General features: G+C 40.2%; 1 protein-coding gene and 1 long non-coding RNA gene across 2 annotated transcripts; one reads left to right on the forward strand and one right to left on the reverse strand.

Moving 5' to 3' along the window:
- The first annotated feature begins 7406 nt into the window (after window positions 1-7406).
- On the forward strand, window positions 7407-15799 carry LOC139942653 (uncharacterized). Its single transcript, XM_071939481.1, has 3 exons — window positions 7407-7512; window positions 14344-14445; window positions 15512-15799. Exons 2-3 carry the CDS (start codon window positions 14356-14358, stop codon window positions 15797-15799), a joined length of 378 nt encoding a protein of 125 aa, XP_071795582.1. The 5' UTR covers window positions 7407-7512; window positions 14344-14355.
- Window positions 15800-17928: 2129 nt separating this feature from the next.
- Window positions 17929-19803, reverse strand: LOC139943253 (uncharacterized). The gene is made up of 3 exons (XR_011786790.1): window positions 19413-19803; window positions 18578-18690; window positions 17929-18129 (listed from the first exon to the last, which is right to left on the reverse strand). It is a non-coding gene; the product is annotated as an uncharacterized lncRNA (long non-coding RNA).
- Between the last annotated feature and the right edge of the window lie 428 nt (window positions 19804-20231).

The raw sequence follows: 20231 nt of genomic DNA on the forward strand, positions 1-20231 counted from the left end.
GATGGTCTGCCTCCAGGAACAATTCGAGGCTGAGGCCGCCCTAAGCTGTGCTGGATAGACAACGTCACAAAGTGGAGTGGAAGAAGCGTCAAAGAACTGAGACGAGAAGCAATTGAAAGACACTAGGTGATGGCGTAACTCCAGCAGTGCGCCACCTTAACAACCTGAGGACGGGGCGGCCATGGACGCAAGTCTTTGCTGAATGATGATGATGATAACAATCTGATTTGGTTGCATGGACGAACAAAAATAAAGACCCATGTCTACCCTAACTATACATTTCGTTTTGCCCTTCACCGATGAGTGATATTAAGCACTGTATACTCAGTGCATGTTTTTTTTTCCTGCACGAACCAAAATGCAAAGAGAGTGCTTATCACGGTGAAGGGGAAAAAAAAATAATATTCATTTCCCCTGATGCGTAGTTTTCAGCAATTTTCAATACCCTTCTATTGTATTTCTAATGGTATGAAAACAAACCATAACCTGAAACCTGAAATCAATGTACGTTCTATTTTTCAGCTCCCTGTAGTCGTGAGCCAAGTATCATCAGTGACACAACTGGAGTTATCAGCCCCAGTGATGACGGTTCATCAGAAAGGAGCCCCTCATTACAACCAAAGAGAGCGAGGTTAATATCACCAACTCGAATGGCACAAACTATGATGGTGAGGAAGCTGAAGCGAAGGAGGTAAGGAGGTACACATTCAACCATGATTCAATAACGAAAGTGTTGTTTGAAATTCAGCAGCTGGCTGTGTTGAGCTTCTGATGGGTAGACTACCTAGTGTTGATCTTCTGTCTGAAGTTATCCTTGATCAAGGCTGTTGACCTACTGTTCCCCGGCCCGGTTCGCGGCACACGCATGCAGTGCATACACAAATGTACATTACCATACATTGTACAGCGAGAACAGTATAGCGTAGTCGTGAGAACGGTCGTGTCTTTGTATTTTCAACCTCAAACACGTGGCTCAAACAACAGCCTTGATGGGTTTGTAAAGCTTTATCGGAATTCCGATAAAAGGGTATTCATGATGTGGGCGTGTCATTCTAAACATTGGCCATTCACAGGCGCGATTGAGAATGACGTATTACTGCTAGCAATCATGCCACGTCCATGTGTGTGTCTCTGTACGCTAGCTGTATATGTACATGTACTGTACTACGTGCTTTTTATAGCAGTTTCGGGAGCGTGGTGTATATTAGCTATGATTGTAAGGGGTCTGAATGCGCTGCCGGACGGGTGAGCCGGACATGACTCGCCCGGTCGGTAATGGTGTTGAACAACTTCGAACAACTTCCGTTGTCTTGCGTTTCATTATAACAGGAGGACTAGCATCATAATTACAACGTAGCTGTACTATAAGTGTAACGTTGTAGTGTAGTACTAGTAGTATGGCAAGAGTTAGTTTATGAAATTGAACTTTATTTGTAGTTGTTGTTCAGCCACACGCCATCTTCTACCGTCTGTCGACAACACATATTTTCGATCCCCAATTTTGATTTACCGCGAGAAACGTAATGAATAATATATGTCTACATTAAGACAAAATAAACAGCTGGGTTTCTTATCTCATCTGGTCTGTGTTTGTGCTTCAAGGGGATGGGGTGTGTTGTACTGTCATATTTATGCCCAACACCTAAGAATTCTTACCAAGTAGCCATCTTCCCGAAAACCCATGACACCTGGATACTTTTTTAACCTTTCTCAAACACATTTCACATAGTCTAATTTTCTTCCTTCTATTTCTAAACCCATGATTGATGCATTAAACGCGGTTGTTATATTTTGGTGAAAGTTTGTGTAGTTGTGTTGCAAATTATACTCCACTGATTTCCAGCGACTTACAGTTTTGTTTTACTAGTAGGGATTTCTCCCTCGCCCGCCGCCATTATTGCAACTATACTACAGCCACTGCTTGTTTACAATTCGTCGACGAGCACATGTATGCGAGTGCTTGCAGAACAACGTTGTGATTGACATCGCAGCGAGAGTTTATAGGTCAACCAACAACCAATGAGAACGGGTTGTTAGTAAACATTAGCATAATGAGCTCCGCCCTAAATTTTGGCAGATACAAAACCATCAAGGCGCTACTTGGGAAGTACCCATGTACCGTAAGTGTACTGTATACAGATGGTACATGTACATGTACAGTACGTATGTGTACATACGCTGTACACGTATTATATGCACTGTGTTATGTATGGGGGTGCGCCGGCGGAATTCAGTGATGGGGACTGGGATTTTGCAGATCGCGGCTGGCTGTAGCGCCTTGATCAAGGCTAGTGTGAAGTGTATGATGTTACATGGGTAAAACTTTGTGGTAGGTCCAAATCATCCCAGGTTTTGTTCCATCATGTTAATGAAGTACCCTTATTTGGCAGAGGTTCATGAGCTCATTTTTTTAATTAATATGGCAGGAAGTATAGAGGAATGCTCATCTGCCAAATCAAAATTAAAATGTACACTATATCTGTAATTCTGAAATGTTAAAAGTTTGATCATATTGTAGCGAAATATAGGGCGCCCTCTTTCCGTAAATTATATCCCATGGTAGATACTTGAGTGGTAACCGGACGTCTTCCACTGTTGAAGACGCGGGCGTGTAGAACGTCCACTGTCCGGGCCGCACGGGGTATATTAGCACGAGTCAGTGACAGCAACGGGGTCTTGCTTGTCTGGTTCGCGTGGTGTGAGCACCATTGTTTTAGCGTGCCGACATGTCCGTTATTCCTGAGATCCTTACAGGCTGTACAGTTCCCGTAAGTGTTTATTATTTCTCACTCCTCTCTTGCTCAAGGGTTATTCTTGACAGTAATTCCCTTATTTACCAACACTTTTTCCAAATTTCCATTTATTACTATTTGATTGATTAGTATCGTCTGTATGATTATTGTTTAAAAAATGAATGATTTATTCCAGATTTATATTTTTGAAGCAATAATATCAAAAGTTCATGAACAAATTCATGTCAATACTTGTGTTGTTTTTATTTACACCACTTTCAAATAAATTTACACCATGTTTGTTTTTTACAGTTGAAAGCATTTATTATTGTACAATGTGTTTAATTCCGGGTACTGGTGTTGAGTAACACCAAGCGTCTTATTCACTCCCTGTCTTGGTGTGGATTTACACACCCTAATTGGTGTTAAAAAAGTCCAAAGTATTTTTGGACACCAGCACTCTTGCCCAATATGAAAACCACTCTGGAATTAATTTAACCCGCCTTCGGTATTAGATTTCTATACCGAGATTGGTGTTAAATTAATTTAACTCCAAAATTCGGGTTGTTTAACACCCGCATTATTGCCCAATATAAACACCAAATTGGAATTAAACTACTCCCCACTTGGTGCTAGATTTCTACACCGATACTGGTGTTAACTTACTTAAATTCCCAAATGGGAATTGTTAAACACTGAAATTCTTGCCCAATATGAATGACGGACAAGGATAATATTTAACACCGATGGTGTACATTTTAACACCACAGTTTTTTGCAGTGTACATCTTTAACCAAGATCTAGCTAAGAAGATGTGACTGCAAACACCGTGGACCCTGCACCACCCGTCATCTTTTAGTCGGCCTCCACCAACCCAACCTAGTACAAGTACTACGTGTTGTACATCTTCGCTAACAAGTCGGCCTCCAACCCAACCTAGTACGAGTACTAGTAGCACCGAAAAGTTGATAAATGGTTAATGTATAACTTACATGATTCGCACGTAGAAACGTTTTGCTTTGTTTGTCTGTTTGGGTTTTGTTTCTCCTTTTTTCTTTTCCTCTTAGTTTAAAGGGGGGGGGGGGGGGGGGGTCGGGTCTGAATGCTGCCTGTCAAAGTTTAACTATTTATTTATAGGTAATTTGTATATGTAGGATTGATAAAGCTGATTGTGGTTGTCTTTCTTTATGTGATTCAACATGTTTCATGTATACAGGAAAGAAAAAAAACCCTGAAAATTTGGAATATTATATGAAACGGGAGAAAACAAGTTTAAAAGTCTATGCCCATTTTCTACTGAGCATGTAGACAAGTTGTCTATTTTGACTGGACCAATCGAAAGTAGGGGTTTTCAAATGAAATTTCCTTTACGTTGTGATATAATTTCTCAAAGTCATTTCTGCATAGGATTCAAAATGCCTGAATACCACGCCGACGGAGCAAGGAATAAGCCGCCGGCGGAGTTGAACAACGGGATGAACTCTAGGTAAACTGGACTCCGGAAATGTGTGGATTGGCGTGGTTACTAAAAATATACTTGTTTTGTTAAGATCACCGGAAATGGGTGTAGCGTTGGCGGGAAACGTAGATTACAGTGTCAGTCGATGGTTGAAGCTTGATTAAGATAGACGTGTGCTTGAAACTGTGAATAAAAGATTGTTGTTAGTTAAGTAAGAACAGTTTGAATTGTCCGTCATTTGTGTTGCGTTTTGCACCAGGAATTACAAGAACCAGAAAAATAAACCATGTTACAATGCCATGAATTTCATCATCAGGTTTTTGTTCATTTCCATTTACCCTTCTGAACCAATTTTTTAATATAAATCATTAACAACTGCATTTTTCTCAGAGCAAAATGCCTCGACAGTATGATAAAACTGGTTTGCGACAAAAGTATAGCACAATCACTCTAAAAATATAGAGGTGAAATAAGTCAACGTGAAGCAGAAGGGCTATACAAGATTCCAAGACAAACGCTCAGAGAGCACATCGCAGATCCCAATCTTAAATACGGATCAGGAAGAGCTACAGACCTACTCTTGGTAAGAGCCATTATTGCAGCTGGGGAGTATGCGTGTCCAATGGAGAAATCAGATATACTAGACACAACAGAAGAGTATGTCGCATCTCTGGCAAAGAAGACCTGGTTCAAGAATAACGTCCAGGCGACGATTGGTTCTACCGCTTCACAAGACGCTTGATGACTGAACTTGCCCCTAAAAAAACAGGTGTTAACCATCTCCAGGGCTACATCCTGCACTGAGTTTGTCATATCAAAGTTCTTTGCCATTTAAGAACAGAACGTTGGTGAGCTAGGAATCCGTGATTCTCCTGCTCAAATCATCAATATGGACGAGACAGGCTTTGTCACCGATCCAAAATGCAAGAGAGTATTTGTAAAGAAAGGGAAACGCAAACCCAGAGTTGTCATTCCAGGTAGTGGGAAAGAAATGTACTCAATGTCTTGGGATGGGTTGCTGCAAATGGTACAGTGTTCCCCCCATAAAGCCTCTACCAGGCCAAGAACTTGTATGATTCTTGGTGTGTTGGTGGTCCTTATAGTGCAGGGTACTTGACAACTGATTCAGGATGGATGGAAGGGACAACACTGGCCTCATGGTTCGAGAAGCGCTTCTTATACCACGTCAGACACATCAAGAAACCCATTCTGGTGTTGTTCGATGGGCACAGTAGTCACATCACTGTAGATCTAATAACCACGGCCAAAGCACACAATGTGCACCTTCTCTGTATGCCAACGCACTGTTCGCTGCACCTTCTCTGTATGCCAACGCACTGTTTCGCATGTTCTAAAACCTTTAGATGTTGGTGTGTTTGGTCCTACCAAAAAAGACTGGGGCAAAGTCCTGAAGCAGCACTACAAGGGTAGTCGACTGAAAAGTTGTGTGACAAGTCATTTTTCCTGGCCTGCTGAAGCAGCTGTATGCTAAGGCTTTCCGTAAACAGCATGTTATCTCTGGTTTCATGAAAAGCGGAATATATCCAGTGGACAGACATGCCATTCCCACAGAGAAGCTTCTTCCAGCCAAGGTGTGCTTCCGTCCAGATACAGATACATGTAGTCCTACATGTAGCACGGTACAAGTTAATCAGGACACACAGATGAGTTCAGACCAAGTTGCAGCTTCATGTTCCAGTGTAGATGAAGGTGAGATCACGCAGCCAACACTATTAAGTCCAGCACCTGATCTTTCTGGGGAAACACAGAGTCAAGCCCACGTTAGCTCTCCACCAAGTCCGTTCTAGTGAAGATGACTCCCTCACTGATCCTCTCACGCCAAAGCGAGCAATGAAGGTCGCAGTGCTTAACTCATTGCAGAAACGACAGGCACCAGTTAATGAAAAGAAAAAGGGGGAAAGCTGTGAAGAGATCGTTTGGGGAATAGCCTAAGGGAGCGTCTCAAAAGTCGGGGAACGTTCCCGTCAAAACGGAACGCATGATATTTTGACCAATCCCTTGGGAACGTTCCAACGGGAACAATCTTCCTGGACGTCCAAAGGGGAACATTCGCACATTGCTAATTCGTACCAGATTGCGTGCATATGTTTGCACTCCATTGCCGGAGTTGCGTTGACTCGGTCAAGAAGTAAACAAACGACAACAAAAGGTAGGTTCATATATAATTGTTTTTAAACAATTCGACTACTTTTAAATATAGTTTCAAATTTGTCATAATTATTAACGTTATTTCTTAGTACAATATAGGATAGGAGGTTAATCTTATTTTACAAAATTTCCACACTTCAGAGATGCGTAGTGTCATTTTTAACTGCAGTTAAGTGGTGACCAATGACTGAGCAATCGCTTTTTTGGGTTTACATACGCGCGGGCGTTTTTACCTGGGTCTCGGGCGTTTTTATCCCAACACCCGGGTAAAAAGGCCCGCCAAACTTCCTTTCAAAAAGCAAGGAAAATGTCCCTTTATCAACATAGTGAGTAGATTTTTATATTTGCACACAATAGAGGAGATATGTAATGGATTAAACCACACATTTATTTCCCTCTGTCTCCAAGAAATTCTGAGACATTTCTCATAAACTAGAAAAAGGGCGTTTTTACCCCAATTTCCCTATAGAAGGTCCCTGCTTTCAGGTATATTGAAACTTTAGTTTTCTGGAAGCATACTAGTTGTAAAACGGTTTATTTAAAAGCTCACCTTTGGTCATCAACTCGTCCAGACTCTCAGCTTTTACTACCACCTTTATTGATCTTGCTCCATTCCAAACTTTGTATAGAGGCATGTTGTAATGGCTGTGCTTGGGGCATTGTGAAATAAAATAGTTTTCTAATTATTGTTTCTAATTACTGTATTAATTTCATTAGGATCTTTCCATGGAAAAACAACATTTCTCACAATTGTTAAAGAGAGATTTGTAATTCCCCAAAAATGAGCATTAAAGTATTATAATAGGTGAGCATAGTAGTGTAACGAAATGGTACCGCGCGGTGGCGCTCCAGGCTTAGCGCGAGAGTAGACGCCCTTAGCGCGCGAAAGGGCGGTTTGGCGCGGCGCTGGCTGCCGCGGGGCATTATGGGGAGCACGCTGCTGCCTCGTGCGTGGAGAGTGCGTAGCGGGCAGTTGCAGACTGGACAGCGAATGGTACAGACTGTGTTTTCAATAGTGGTGTTTAACAATTGGCGGGGAGGATTAAGGAGGCGACGTGATACGTGTGTTCACGTGTCGGGAGTAGTAGCAGGGCTAGCGTGGGGAGTTTTAGGAGTTGCGGTGCGTGGTGCTGACAGTTGTGTAATCGAGGGGTAGGTTTTATTGGATTATTTTCTGTGTTATTTATTGCAAGTTGGACGTAGAGACGTGCGGTAATCCACTCCCGTAAGGAGGTCACATTGCATTGTATTGTTTGCTCTGGAGTCCGGGATTTTATCAGGCCCTAAAGGCAGCTTTGGTTTTACTGTAAATGCGGTTCGGTTACTTTAAGTTAGTTCCAGTTACCTTTAGTGATTTTCCACTTGCTTAAGGAATAACCAGTTACTTTTAAGTAACTGGTTATTCCTTAAGCAAGTGGAAAATCACTTAAGATCACCGAAATCCCTTAAAAGGGATTTCGGTGATCTTAAGTGTAGTCAGTTGCCTTAAGGGACCATTTCTGGCCTTAAGGAAAGGAGGGTTACGTAGTTGGAATCAGGAATTACTGTGCTTTAGTAGAGATAATAAATAAAACGGATCAATAGTCAATCAGTAACTTGTCTCAGCCCTCACTCCTTGGAAGTCAACAGTTTCTTACAGTTTCTAGACCCCTTCCCCCACGTTTTATTACATGCGGCGATATACGGTTGCCTAACGACCTCACCCCAAGTGCCAGCAGGACTACCGCTCGTCCTGTGCTGGTGACCACCTGACGGGAATTGCTACAGTAGTAAAAATTATGTAAACCTATGTGAAAAAATGTTTCACCCTCCCCCCCCCCCCCCCCACAAACCACGGTTGTTTACGTTAGTTATAGGTTGTGCAAATGGGGACAGACATTTTGGTCACAAAATGTCTTTTATGGAAACTCAATTACTGTAATAACTAATAATTATTCTAATACCCATGGCAGTCTACAATCATTAGTTAACATTGAAGATGTATTTGGTCATTTGTTGAATACTAAGTTATCACTTTTCAGGCCATTAGGTTTGGCCTTTTTCTCAGAACAGTTTTTGAAGGATCCTCACTAAAGATCTGATGGGTATAGTTTTGTTAAAATGTTTTTAACAATCATGCACAGCTACATGTACAGGATGACAGGGCCAAAACAACTGTTATTCCTCACTCTCTATTATATTTCTTACAAATTTAGTGTGAATTAGACCAAATAAAACATGCCTACAACATGCCTAAACCATGGAGGAAAGAATGCTTAAACTTGCTCTCTAAATTTCCATGCACTATTTGGAAATTGACTGGTGCCCGTATTTGTCACACACACAAACACGGTTCTTATAGCGGTGGACACTCAATGTTATTTTCACCAGAGCAACCTGAGTGTTTGATCAATTTCAACTTCATATGTATTGGCTTCAATTATACGCTTACATTCCTTCAAGTTACGCAATAATATAAAAAGGCACGTTTTTCAAGCCTGAGTCAAGCTACGCTTACGTTCAATATGCAGCTACGTTTACGTTTCAAGATATATAGATGGTATATACAAAAGGTACGCTTTCAATCCGCAGTCAAGTTACGCTTACGTTCCATACGCAGCTGCGTTTACAATCCAAGATACCAAGCTACGATTACGTTCCAATATATGCTTACGTTCCAAAAGATATGGTTACGTTCCAAGATTATAAACTGTTTCACTTAGAACACAGGGGCCCTCAGTTTCATCTGTTTTTAGCAGAAAATATCCAAAAATGTAGTCGGCCACCAGCCACAAGTTAACCAGGAAGTTGGTGCCAGGAATGCTGTATTTACTTGTCACTGTCCCATCGTATTCTAGGTAAGTTTTTTGTGTTCTTCGTGACGATCTTTAGATGTACGTCGAAGCACGACTACCTCCATCGTCGAAGGATTTGCCTGATCCGTATAAATGCTGGTTGTTTATACTATATGGAGAGACTGGATCCTTATGCTGCGTCGTAGTAAACAATGCTATAAAAAAAGCACCAGTCTACTTGCAATATTGTGCGACGATGCCACGAAGACTTGACAGTTGCAACGGCTGGAAACACGTTTACGCTGGCCTTTTACCACTTTTGGGTTTTGTAATAATTTTTTGCTAATTACGTGACATTTTGATGATTTTTTTTTACAGCAATCATGTATAAAAATATTATTTATGATTCTACAGCCCTAAACTGCGTACACGGTGAGCCGGTGTGTCCCATTAACCGGCACTGTGTTGCAGATAATTTGTTACGCAAGTCTGTACGGACAGTGTGACAGTATGGACAGTGCAGGGAGAAAAGGCAAATCCAACACCTTCTTTGAAACCTCCCATCAAATTTGCTGCTAGGTGTGTCTGCACCAAAAGCAACAAGGCCGCCTTTAATAAGTTTTCTGCCACCTCCAAATTCGAAGTCAATTACCATGGAGGATAACTCATTGACCGTTGCAATAAAATCACCCAATGTCATCTATGCCATGTCTATTTAAATGGCAAGTCTTTGCGATGGCTATTAGATTCAGTGATGACAAGCGAGATCTATCTTGTGGTGGAGTGTTTGCTAGAGTCACGTAGAACAAATTTTATGTTTCTTTGTAGGAGTATCAAAGGGTTTACAAATTCTAGATCATCGGTGTACAGTATTATCTGGATGGCTTGGCTAATGTGACCAAAGAGTGGATGGTTTTTAACATAGTTGCCATCACATACGTCAATCATGTATCCATTGTTACCGACTAGAGGATTAACAATACATTGTTGTATTTCAGGCATTCTTAGCAATGTGCCCATAAGATCTTTTAAAGGGATAAAGTACCCCTGGGGTGGATTTCACAAAGAGCTAGGACTAGGCTTATCTCGAGTTAGGACTTACTGGTCCTAACTTAGGACTATCCATGCAATTTGTATATCTCCTAGAACTAGTACTAAGTTAGGACTAACTTAGTACTAGTCCTAGGAGATACTAGTCCTAACTTTGTGAAATCGACCACAGATCTTTGACTACTTGAACCTGTCCTTTTACATGTTTATTTCTATGTCCTAAAACAACTTCCTGTGGTGTTATACAGGGACACTTTAGTTTGTAAAACTACTCTCACTTGTATGGTGTTTGAAATTCAGACATACTGTCACTTATCTCGCCAATCAAGTCCTGGAAAATATCAGTGTCAATGTTTTGCTCAAGAAGAAGCCTTTCAAATGATTGTTTTTGCCTTCCAAATTGATAGTCGACCATATATTTTCTGTTCTCCATGATTGAACTTACTGCTTTTTTGAGTCAATTTAAGCCTGGTTTCTTAATGCAAAGCATTTGAGGCAAGCAGCATCTTATCATCTTCCCCTTTTTCATTCTGCACATGGCCACCATTAACATCATCTTCACCATCTACATCCAATGACTCTGCCAACTCATCCAAACTTGGACGCCTACCCTTTCTCTGTGTGCTTTACTTACATGAACTATAAAGAAACATTTCCATCTTTAGGCCAGGTTTCTCAGTAACCTGCTTGTGTTTTTGCTAATTTTTTGCTTTTTTTGCTGTTCTCTTTTTATAACCATTGTATTATTGGTTTCTCTTGTAAATCTTTGATGTGCAATTCTTTAATACATGTTTGTGTTTTTTCATGTTTGCTGGCAAATAAAATGAAATGAAATGAAAAGGAAATGAAAGATTGCCCAGGTTTTACTGCTAAAACCACAATTCCCCAAATCGAAGTACACTTTAAAGCGGGGATCATTTCTGTGTGTCCTTGTAACATAATTAGTAAATTCTTTGAAGCTTTCACTACCAAAGCAAGGACACAACTTCCCCATTTTACAAGACCTTATCATTTTTCATGCTTAAAAAAGGAATAACTGACAAGGCCCATAGAATCAAAACAACAAAAGTTAAATCCAGTCAGCTGATCATGCCAGTGTAGTGTGCTTACGAACTACAACTAGTCAATTCAATGTCAAACAAAATGTCGCTAACGTTACATGTTTTGATGGTGTTTTATGGTCAATACATCGCTTGTGTACGTCATGTACATCGTGTACAAAGACAAGAAGAGCTAACTATGTATAATCGAACATAGGCGTACATGTGCATTTTAAATTAGTCAAATCTATAGAGCACGCCACGTCGTACAGTTGTGACGCGCAACGTTAGCTGCATGTACAGCATGTACAGTCATGACAGCAGGGGCTTGGTTTGAACACAGAACAGTTGTTTGTTAGTTTCTCTACTGTCCAATAGACTGCAACTTTACTCTAAAAAGGCAGATTGCTGTAAATTTTGCATTATTCTAGGTAAGACGCCGTTCGTAACACACTCATTTTTGAATTGTAAATTCTATACTCACCAACTTGTAAGGAATAGTCCAGAGAGGTATAAACAGGTACAACTGAAGAGCGTTAACAGATAGATGTCTGGTGTTTAAAAATTCGCACAGGGTGATTTTAAATAAACACTTGCGTTCAAATATTAACACAACAAAGCGTTTACCATAAACATTACTTTTTAGAGTGTTGCTATGTACAATTACAAGAAAAAAACAGTTGAAAGCCATAAGAAAAATACGAGCCATCCAAAAAAGCGGCAATAAAAAAAAAGAGACGAGAAAATTACAAATTAAATAGTCAAAGCTAACCCATGACGAAACACCTGCATATCATGAACTTCTACGAACAGGAACCTTAAAAGAACGAGTGGCTATATTTCGATGTAAAGAGAAAGTTCTAAAATGTCTACCAACTGATCGAAACCTGAAAGCTTCAGTCATTTCTGCCAGCATCAGTGCACAAACACTGAAGTCAAAGAGGTTAATTCATCAGTAACACTCAATCTTGACTCCAGCAGCAAAGAAAAAGCTATTCGTTGCGACAGCAATCACAAAATCCGTTCTGAAAAGAACCGTTGGATCAACTCGACGTTTCGATCAGTATGCTCTGATCGTCTTCTGGAGAATGCTGGACTCTATTGCTGCATGCTGCTTAATTACTGGGCGGCGGATCAGCGGTGATGCACGAAGGCGGGAAATATAGGCGGGAAGTGAACTGGATGATGCGTAGTGAAACCTGTTGTGGTGCCTTGGGTGGTGTGTGGGGTGTGTGCTCATTGAACCGTGTCAGTAGGAACAAGCACAGGGGATAGTGAAGGTGTGGGGACTAGGTGACCGAGGGTATAGATGACCCAAATCAGTCTAATGGTTGGGGCCTAGGGGGTGACCGTGAATATAGAAGATCCATTGGTCGGGAGAAGGGGGAGCCAATGTCCTGGGGTACGGTGTCATACTTGTGGATCTCGATGGCCTCTCTCATGCGTCTAGGGTGCCATGCCTGGATTGGAGCTATGATTTCTGCTGCTTCGCAGTTCACTCCCAGAAACCCCTAAACCTCATTTTGTCACAAACTTAAATGGACTTTCATGTATGAAATTGTGCCTAGAGCTTGCTTATTACTGATTGACCAATAGTGTCACGCCCTAAATCAATATTAATGCATCTTCAGATCAACCAACCACATCAAGGATTCACAAAACACTACCCACTTGATGATGCTGAAAGGTCACATACAAATATTTTTCCATTGCATTTTCCTACTACTGAAAATATGGAAGCTGCAATGGAAGATGCATTAGATGAAACAGGCGATGAAGCACAACATTCAAATTTTAGTTTAGGTGTTAATGACGAAGTTGCATGGAACTCTATGCATGGTTTCTTTTCACGAAAAGCAAATGGTGAAACTTGGGAATATACAATACCATTGGGTCAAATGATTAAATTCGGTGGTGATCTAAACACAATTAGAAGCTTTAAATATCCAAATACAAACGCCACCGTCGGTGTTGATCAAACAATATCTGATACACAATATGAAAGAAACTCTGCATCATCCGAATCTAGAGTAAGAATGGATAATTTACTAAATGCAGATAAAACAGATCCTTTTGGTTGTTTTGGTTTACAAGCTCAAATTGTTAACTATTGGAAACAAGGTAATCTACAAGCATATGATTATTGTTAAGTCCTTAACATTGGGAGCTGCACTTTCATGAAAATGACGGATTTGTGAAGAATATATGACGATCAAAACCCACCGCAGAAAAATATATGCTGCCATGGAGTGTGAATCTGTTGAAGTTGCTTTCTTGCAGGTAAGATTCGAGTCATGAAGCTTTGACAAATTGCACCCCAGAAATCTACCCTGATATCCAGGCCGTCACTTTAGTACTACGAAATTGTAAGGCCGCCAGGGCTGAACGTTAGCGTACTGATCCTGACGGTTATAAGGGTGCAATATCTTTGGAATAATAGCGTAATGGGAGTCCCGCAATTAATAGGTAAAGTGCATTTGTTAGAATCTATCACAACCTGGGGGTTCTTTGTTTCAACTTTTGAGGAAATTTAGGCTTTACAGTTTATACTATTTGGCTTGTGATTATGCATGAGTGCCTCATGAAACTGGCAGCGAGTCGGTTTGGGAAAAAAACACATTTTTCGGGGTGTTTTATGTCCTGGGGTAATTAGGAAAAATTTAGAACGGCTGACCAACAAAAAATTGAAAAGAAATCTTAAGTTTAGTTGTCTGACAATATTGGTCTTCAAGAGGCTGAGAGACTTTAAAAAAAACTATTTAGCATGTTTCCATTGTTTGCTATGGGAGTCTATAAGTGTGGTACACCCATTGATCTCCGTTATACTGAAGATCAACGGTGCACCCCTATTTATATGGTTTAAGACGAATAGCGCCCTCAAGCTACCTTCCTAATGAAATGACGTACACGTGCAAGCGCACAGTTTGGTGGCTTTCAGAGACATTTCAGAACACGTATGTAGTCACAAGTGAAGTTCAGGTATGTAGTACTAATTATAAAACTGACATACATATCCTTGTCATTTGATTGATTATATCCAGGATGTTCAGAATGATTGCATCACAGGATCATGATACTTTATGTTGACAAGTTTGTTCTTCATTTACACCTAATTAAAGGAGCCTGAGAGGATGGGAATAATAATTGAACAGGTGGAGAGAGCAACAGCTTTCGACAACGGGAAGGGTGTAAAAACCAAGAGGGTAATCACCATCCTAGATGTAAGTGAATATTGTGTTATGCTTGAGGTCAACAACTTGCACATTATCATAAAACTTCAGTGTTTTATAATCACTACTACTGTTGATGAGTTGGACTTGGTCCGCGTTTTTTCAAGGGAAATTGGGTCATTAACCCTTAAAGGAACACGTTGCCTTGGATCGGTCGAGTTGGTCTTTGAAAAGCGTTTGTAACCGTTTTTTATAAATTGCATATGGGTAGAAAGATGTTGTAAAAGTAGAATACAATGATCCACACAAACATGCCTCGAAATTGCGCGGTTTTCCTTTTACCTTGTTGACTAACACGTCGGCCATTTATGGAGGTCAAAATTTTGACTCCCATAAATGGCCGACCATGTTAGTTCGCACAGTAGAAGGAAAACCACGCAATTTCGAGGCAAACTTGTGAGGATCATTGTATTCTACTTTTAAAACATCTTTCCAACCATATGCATTTTATAAAAAACGGTTACAAACGCTTTTGTTTTGACCAACTCGTCCGATCAAAGGCAACGTGTTCCTTTAATGATTCCATATTGGACTTGACTCATCTTTAATTGACCAGTGCCACTGCCCGACTCGACCCAACGTGAGCTGGTTATGTGTACACGCCTCGGCTTGACTTGAACCTTTTAAGTGCAAATTTTAAGCCAGTGTACACTTATTATTTTTATAAAAAGGTAAAAAACATTCTCTGGTTTTTGTGTACCTGGACTCTGCGAATATGGTGGATAAATTTAACTTACATTGGTAACTGAAAGTCCACTAAAAGATTTCTGGTCAATAGACAGGAGCATAAGAAAAACACATTGTTCACTCCACTTTTTCTCACCAACTGATATTGTATTAACCTGCCACTTTTGCTTTGGATGAAAAGTATATTCTCTACAAACTGAGCCGACAATTTAAAATTAATGATCGATTGTCTCAGATCTGGAAACAAGATTTACACGATCAACCAAACATAATTTGTAAATGACCTGCAACAAAGTGATGTTAAACAAAGCTTCCTCAGTCATGGCCAACTGCAAACACACTCTATTACTTAACATGGTTTTATTTTCAGGACATTCCAGATAACGAGGTTGAAGCCGCCCTGCACACTGGGAATAAGGAGCCGCCAAAACTGCTAACAATCCACAGAGAAGGCCAGATAACCGGGATCTTCGTTGTTGGTGATGGGGTCCATATATCGTGCAAGGATAATATGGTGACAGATGCGGTAATCGCATGTTTCGACCTTGATTATCCTACAACAGACTCTCAGATCGTTGGGATCCTACAGACTCATGTTATTGGAGGAGTTCCATTCGAGGGCAAAAATACCGAAGGCCAAATACCGAACATTTATTAACTTCCTGTGCAAACGATTGGCACAAAATGTGTGCAGTAATGACAAGTAGTTGTGAGTCAAAAATGTTGTAAAACGACAAAGTATCCTTATCATTTGAAATCCTATGATAATTAACAGAATAATTTTTTTTTTAAATAGAGCAAAAATCCCAACAAGCTAAGGCATTTGCAACATTAACATTTAACAACATTGATAAACATTGATGCATTCAGAGTATAAACATGATCAAACTTTAAACGCAGATAACTTATAAATACGTTACACTGTTTTTAAACTGGTACAGCCTATAAACATGTCAGATTTTTGTCTTGCGTTTTATACTTTGTTGGCAAAATTCATACTTATCAATTTAAACTGATATTGTAGATTACCTATGTTGTTGTTTTTCTCCACCAAGTAACTGCGTGGTGGTTGACACATGTGCATACACAAATATCTCATGTACATGTATGTAACTGCTACTTTGGATTATGATTGCCTTCTGGCATGGGTATAGTTTTAAAGCAATTCAGGTACACACATACAATATCGACACTGCACCATGCAAACCACAAATCTGTTGTTAATAATTTTGTATGAATTCTTTTGTTAATAATTTTGTATGAATTCTTTTGTTTTGTTTTACAGAAAATATTGCAATGTTGAATATCAGCAAGTGGTGAGCTTAGGACTATCTCGGCCGTTCAATCGCTGCCACTGACATCATGTTTGATGGCAGCAACACGAAGGACGTTTCCAAACCCTCATGTACAGTACAGTGGAAGGATTTTCGTATCCACCAACGGATTAGGCAGCTTTGCTTTGGTTTATTTGTCTTCAGTCGTTACAATTTTCCTAGTTATAATGATCCGGAGGGAGTGAGAAATAATTTTATAAGCCATAATAATTTACGCATACATGTACATGTATATTATTTCTTTTTGTGTCTTTCAGAGGGCTGGGTGGTTCAAATTGATTAATTTAATTTGAACCACCCACCCCTCTGAAAGCCACAAAATGTAAATTACTATGGCTTATAAAATTAGGTGTGTGGTTCAAATTGATTAATTTAGCACTCATGTGCAATAAACTTGCCCCCTGTTGTCAACAATACACTATGATGAAAATGGTAACAACATTCAACTTGGTTGGCAGAAATATAAAAACAAACAAAAAAAACAGAAGCCTACATGTACACCTCCATAATAACGACATCATTTAAAATGTATGCATTTGCAAACGACAATAGTTTATTTAAATATCAAAATTGAAAAAAGGTTGCCTAGTGATAGCGAAATCATCTGAACATTCCGTCTTCAAACAAAGTTAACTATACAACCCTGTCAACGTTCCTCCCCCGAAAAAACAAAACAACCTAAGACATGTTATGTACCTAGTTAGCTGTGGTTGTACATTAAGAGAATATAATAAAATCATTGTTTACAGACCGTGTCATTCTGTTTTTAAACAAAGTTGATTGTACTACCCTTGTTACCCCCCCCCCCCAAAAAAAACAACAACATATAAACATAAAAAATAAAATAAAACACCCACATCAATGTGTACAAGCTAGGGCCCAATTTCATGGATCTGCTTACTGTAAACAAAGAGTCGGCAATTGCGGAAGCAGGGAATTCTGTGCTTACGTCAAGCGCGTTTCACAGGTTACCAGCGAATTTTGGCTTTTGCGGGTCATGGGTGCATACTAGGTCTATACCAGGCATCCTACGCTTACAAAGTAAGGGCAGAAATTTAGCCTTTGGATGTAAGCAGAGAACGGTGATCATGGCGCAGAATTTGGTGGTGAACAGATCCATGAAATTGGGCACAGGTCATTCTTTCTTCAAACAAAGTTGATTCTACTGCCATGGAACCCCCCCCCCCCCCTACTTCATGGATCTGCATACTGTAAACAAAGAATCTGCACTTGCGGAAGCAGGGAATTCTGTGCTTACATCAAACGCGTCACACAGGTTTACCAGCGAATTTTGGCTTTTGCGGGTCATGGGTGCATACTTGGTTTATAACAGGCATTCTACGCTTACAAAGTAAGCGCAGAAATTTAGCCTTTGGACGTAAGCAGAGAACGGTGATCATTAGTGCAGAATTTGGTGGTGAACAGATCCATGAAACTGGGCACAGGTCATTCTTTCTTCAAACAAAGTTGAACCCAATACCTTTGAACCCCCACCCCCCCCCCAAAAAAAAAAGCTGCTCCATCCTTTTCCGGCTGGTGAAGGTTGATGTCAATGACACGGGGGTTACACATCAGCTGCGGATGGAGTTGTTTTCATGTCTTGTCACCCTGCTGACAATGAACATGTGCATTGTGCATGCATTCTTTTGCGTATCTGTTTATGAAAAATAAAAAACAAAACCAAACAATCGTTATGTGGGATTTCTTGAAAATTTAGAAGGCAGAAATACAATCTCGGAAGGTTTGATGTAACCTCATATACTGACAATCTCTCTTTGAGTTGGCGTAGTTTTGAAAAGAACCTTACAGGAGTTAACTCAAAACCAGAAAAAAAGGAGTCCACATGCAATAAACCAAGGGGGCAGGTTTTCTTTATATCTGATAAAAAACATGACCTCCAACCACCCCCTCCCCCAGATCGACACCTACCTAGTTCAAAACTGTTCAGGTACAGATCGGGGTGGGGGGGGGGGGGTTCTTGCGATTCAACACCCCCATCCCCCCCTCCACCCTGAACAGTTTTCAAAGGGGCAGCTGAAAAACTAAAAATGAAGAAATCATCTGATCCTTTAAAAATTTGCATGCATAGGCCTACTATTTACCTAAAGTGCTTTTGAGAATCTTAGGTCTCCATTTCTAGTTCTGGGTAGCATGTCTCCGTCCTGCATTGTCTTCGTCCTGCATTACCATTGTAGTGTAGAGCTGCGAGTTATTTCTATACAAAAGATACAAAAACAAAAAATAGATAAAAAAATAAAAAACTAGTGCTGAAAGAGAACTGGCCTTATTTTACAAATGCAAATATAGTAAACACTCCATGTAATTAACCGTGCCAAGCCAATAATAAACAACAGCTATAGGAAAACTTCACACTACACTTCTCCGGAATTGGTTATTCCTGAATTAGGAAAAAAAATCTGAATGACCATGAATGGGCAATTATCTGGATGGGAGTTTGAACATATTTTTGAGCTGTGCCTTAAAAAAAAAACACGAACAATTCTTAGGCAGCTTTGGCAAAAACAATGTCCAGCAATCCAGCATATAGACCATTATAAATACATGTCAGCAAGGCCAATAAACTGTTAACTGTAACAATCAACTTTTTAAATGGATTAATATAGTGTTCACACATGGTTGAGCATGAACATGCCAGAAAGTGTAAACCAGGGCATAAACATGCCAAAAGCACTGGGTGGCTACATGGATTCATCACTCAACAGAGTCAATACACTATGTAGCTATTTTATGGTAGTCAGATTCAGAGCATGCACATCGTGTCATTTGACAACATGATGATTGTTCCTTGCATGAAAAGGGTAGAGATTGTTAACTATTTTTCTTATTACAATTACATGTACATGTATTGGGCCTGAATTAATAATGGAGATAGTTTCTCAGTAGTAGATTTTTTAAAAATTATTAACAAGTACTTACCAGGCTTTTCTCCCTCTTTTTTCTGTAATGCCTTGATTCTTTTGTTGTTCCACGGCCACTTGTGACCAGGGCCACGGCAGAGGGACCCCGCCGACGTGGTAGCATGCACAAGCAGCACTGGCTGGGGCCTGGTGGTAGAAGATCCCCCTGAATTCTCTCGATGTTTTAGAGGTTTAAATTTCGGAATCGATCCAGGCTTCTTAAACAAATTTGAAACTTCTAGTGCATCCACAAACAACGAAATAGTCGGCAGTATTTATAGCTGATACACTACAAACAAAAAGCTTCGTAGCACACACGCACGCATATAGTGTGGATGAAAACGCATACACAACACACGGAGTAACATGGATGGCGTAATCTTTGATTACTCTCGTTGCTTCATGGGTGTGACGTCACCATTTTTTGACCACGTTCATGACGTCCGCTGGTTTACAAATCCGCTTGGATTTCAGTGTTGGTTTAATAGCCGGGAACCAGTACAGGGCAGGGAAATTTCAAAATCGAAGAATCGAGGTCAACTTTTTTCGGTCGAATTGTAGCAAAATTATTTTGAGAAAAACATGACCACAACAATGAATTGATAGCTGAACACAACATAAACAAGTTCTGATAGTGATTTTAATGTAGGGGTACCGTTATAGGTCATCTTTTATTGATCCATCTCAAAAGTGCGATCTACTATGCAAAACAATCCAAGAGCACCTTGATGTCCACTTACCTACTCGCAATATTCGTTTCCACGCGACCGACAAGCCATGGATCATGGCCGAAATTAAAGCGGTTATAAAACAACGACAACAGGCTTGGCATCAAAAC

Source organism: Asterias amurensis, chromosome 10 (genome assembly GCF_032118995.1).
Source record: "Asterias amurensis chromosome 10, ASM3211899v1".
NCBI lineage: Eukaryota > Metazoa > Echinodermata > Asteroidea > Forcipulatida > Asteriidae > Asterias > Asterias amurensis.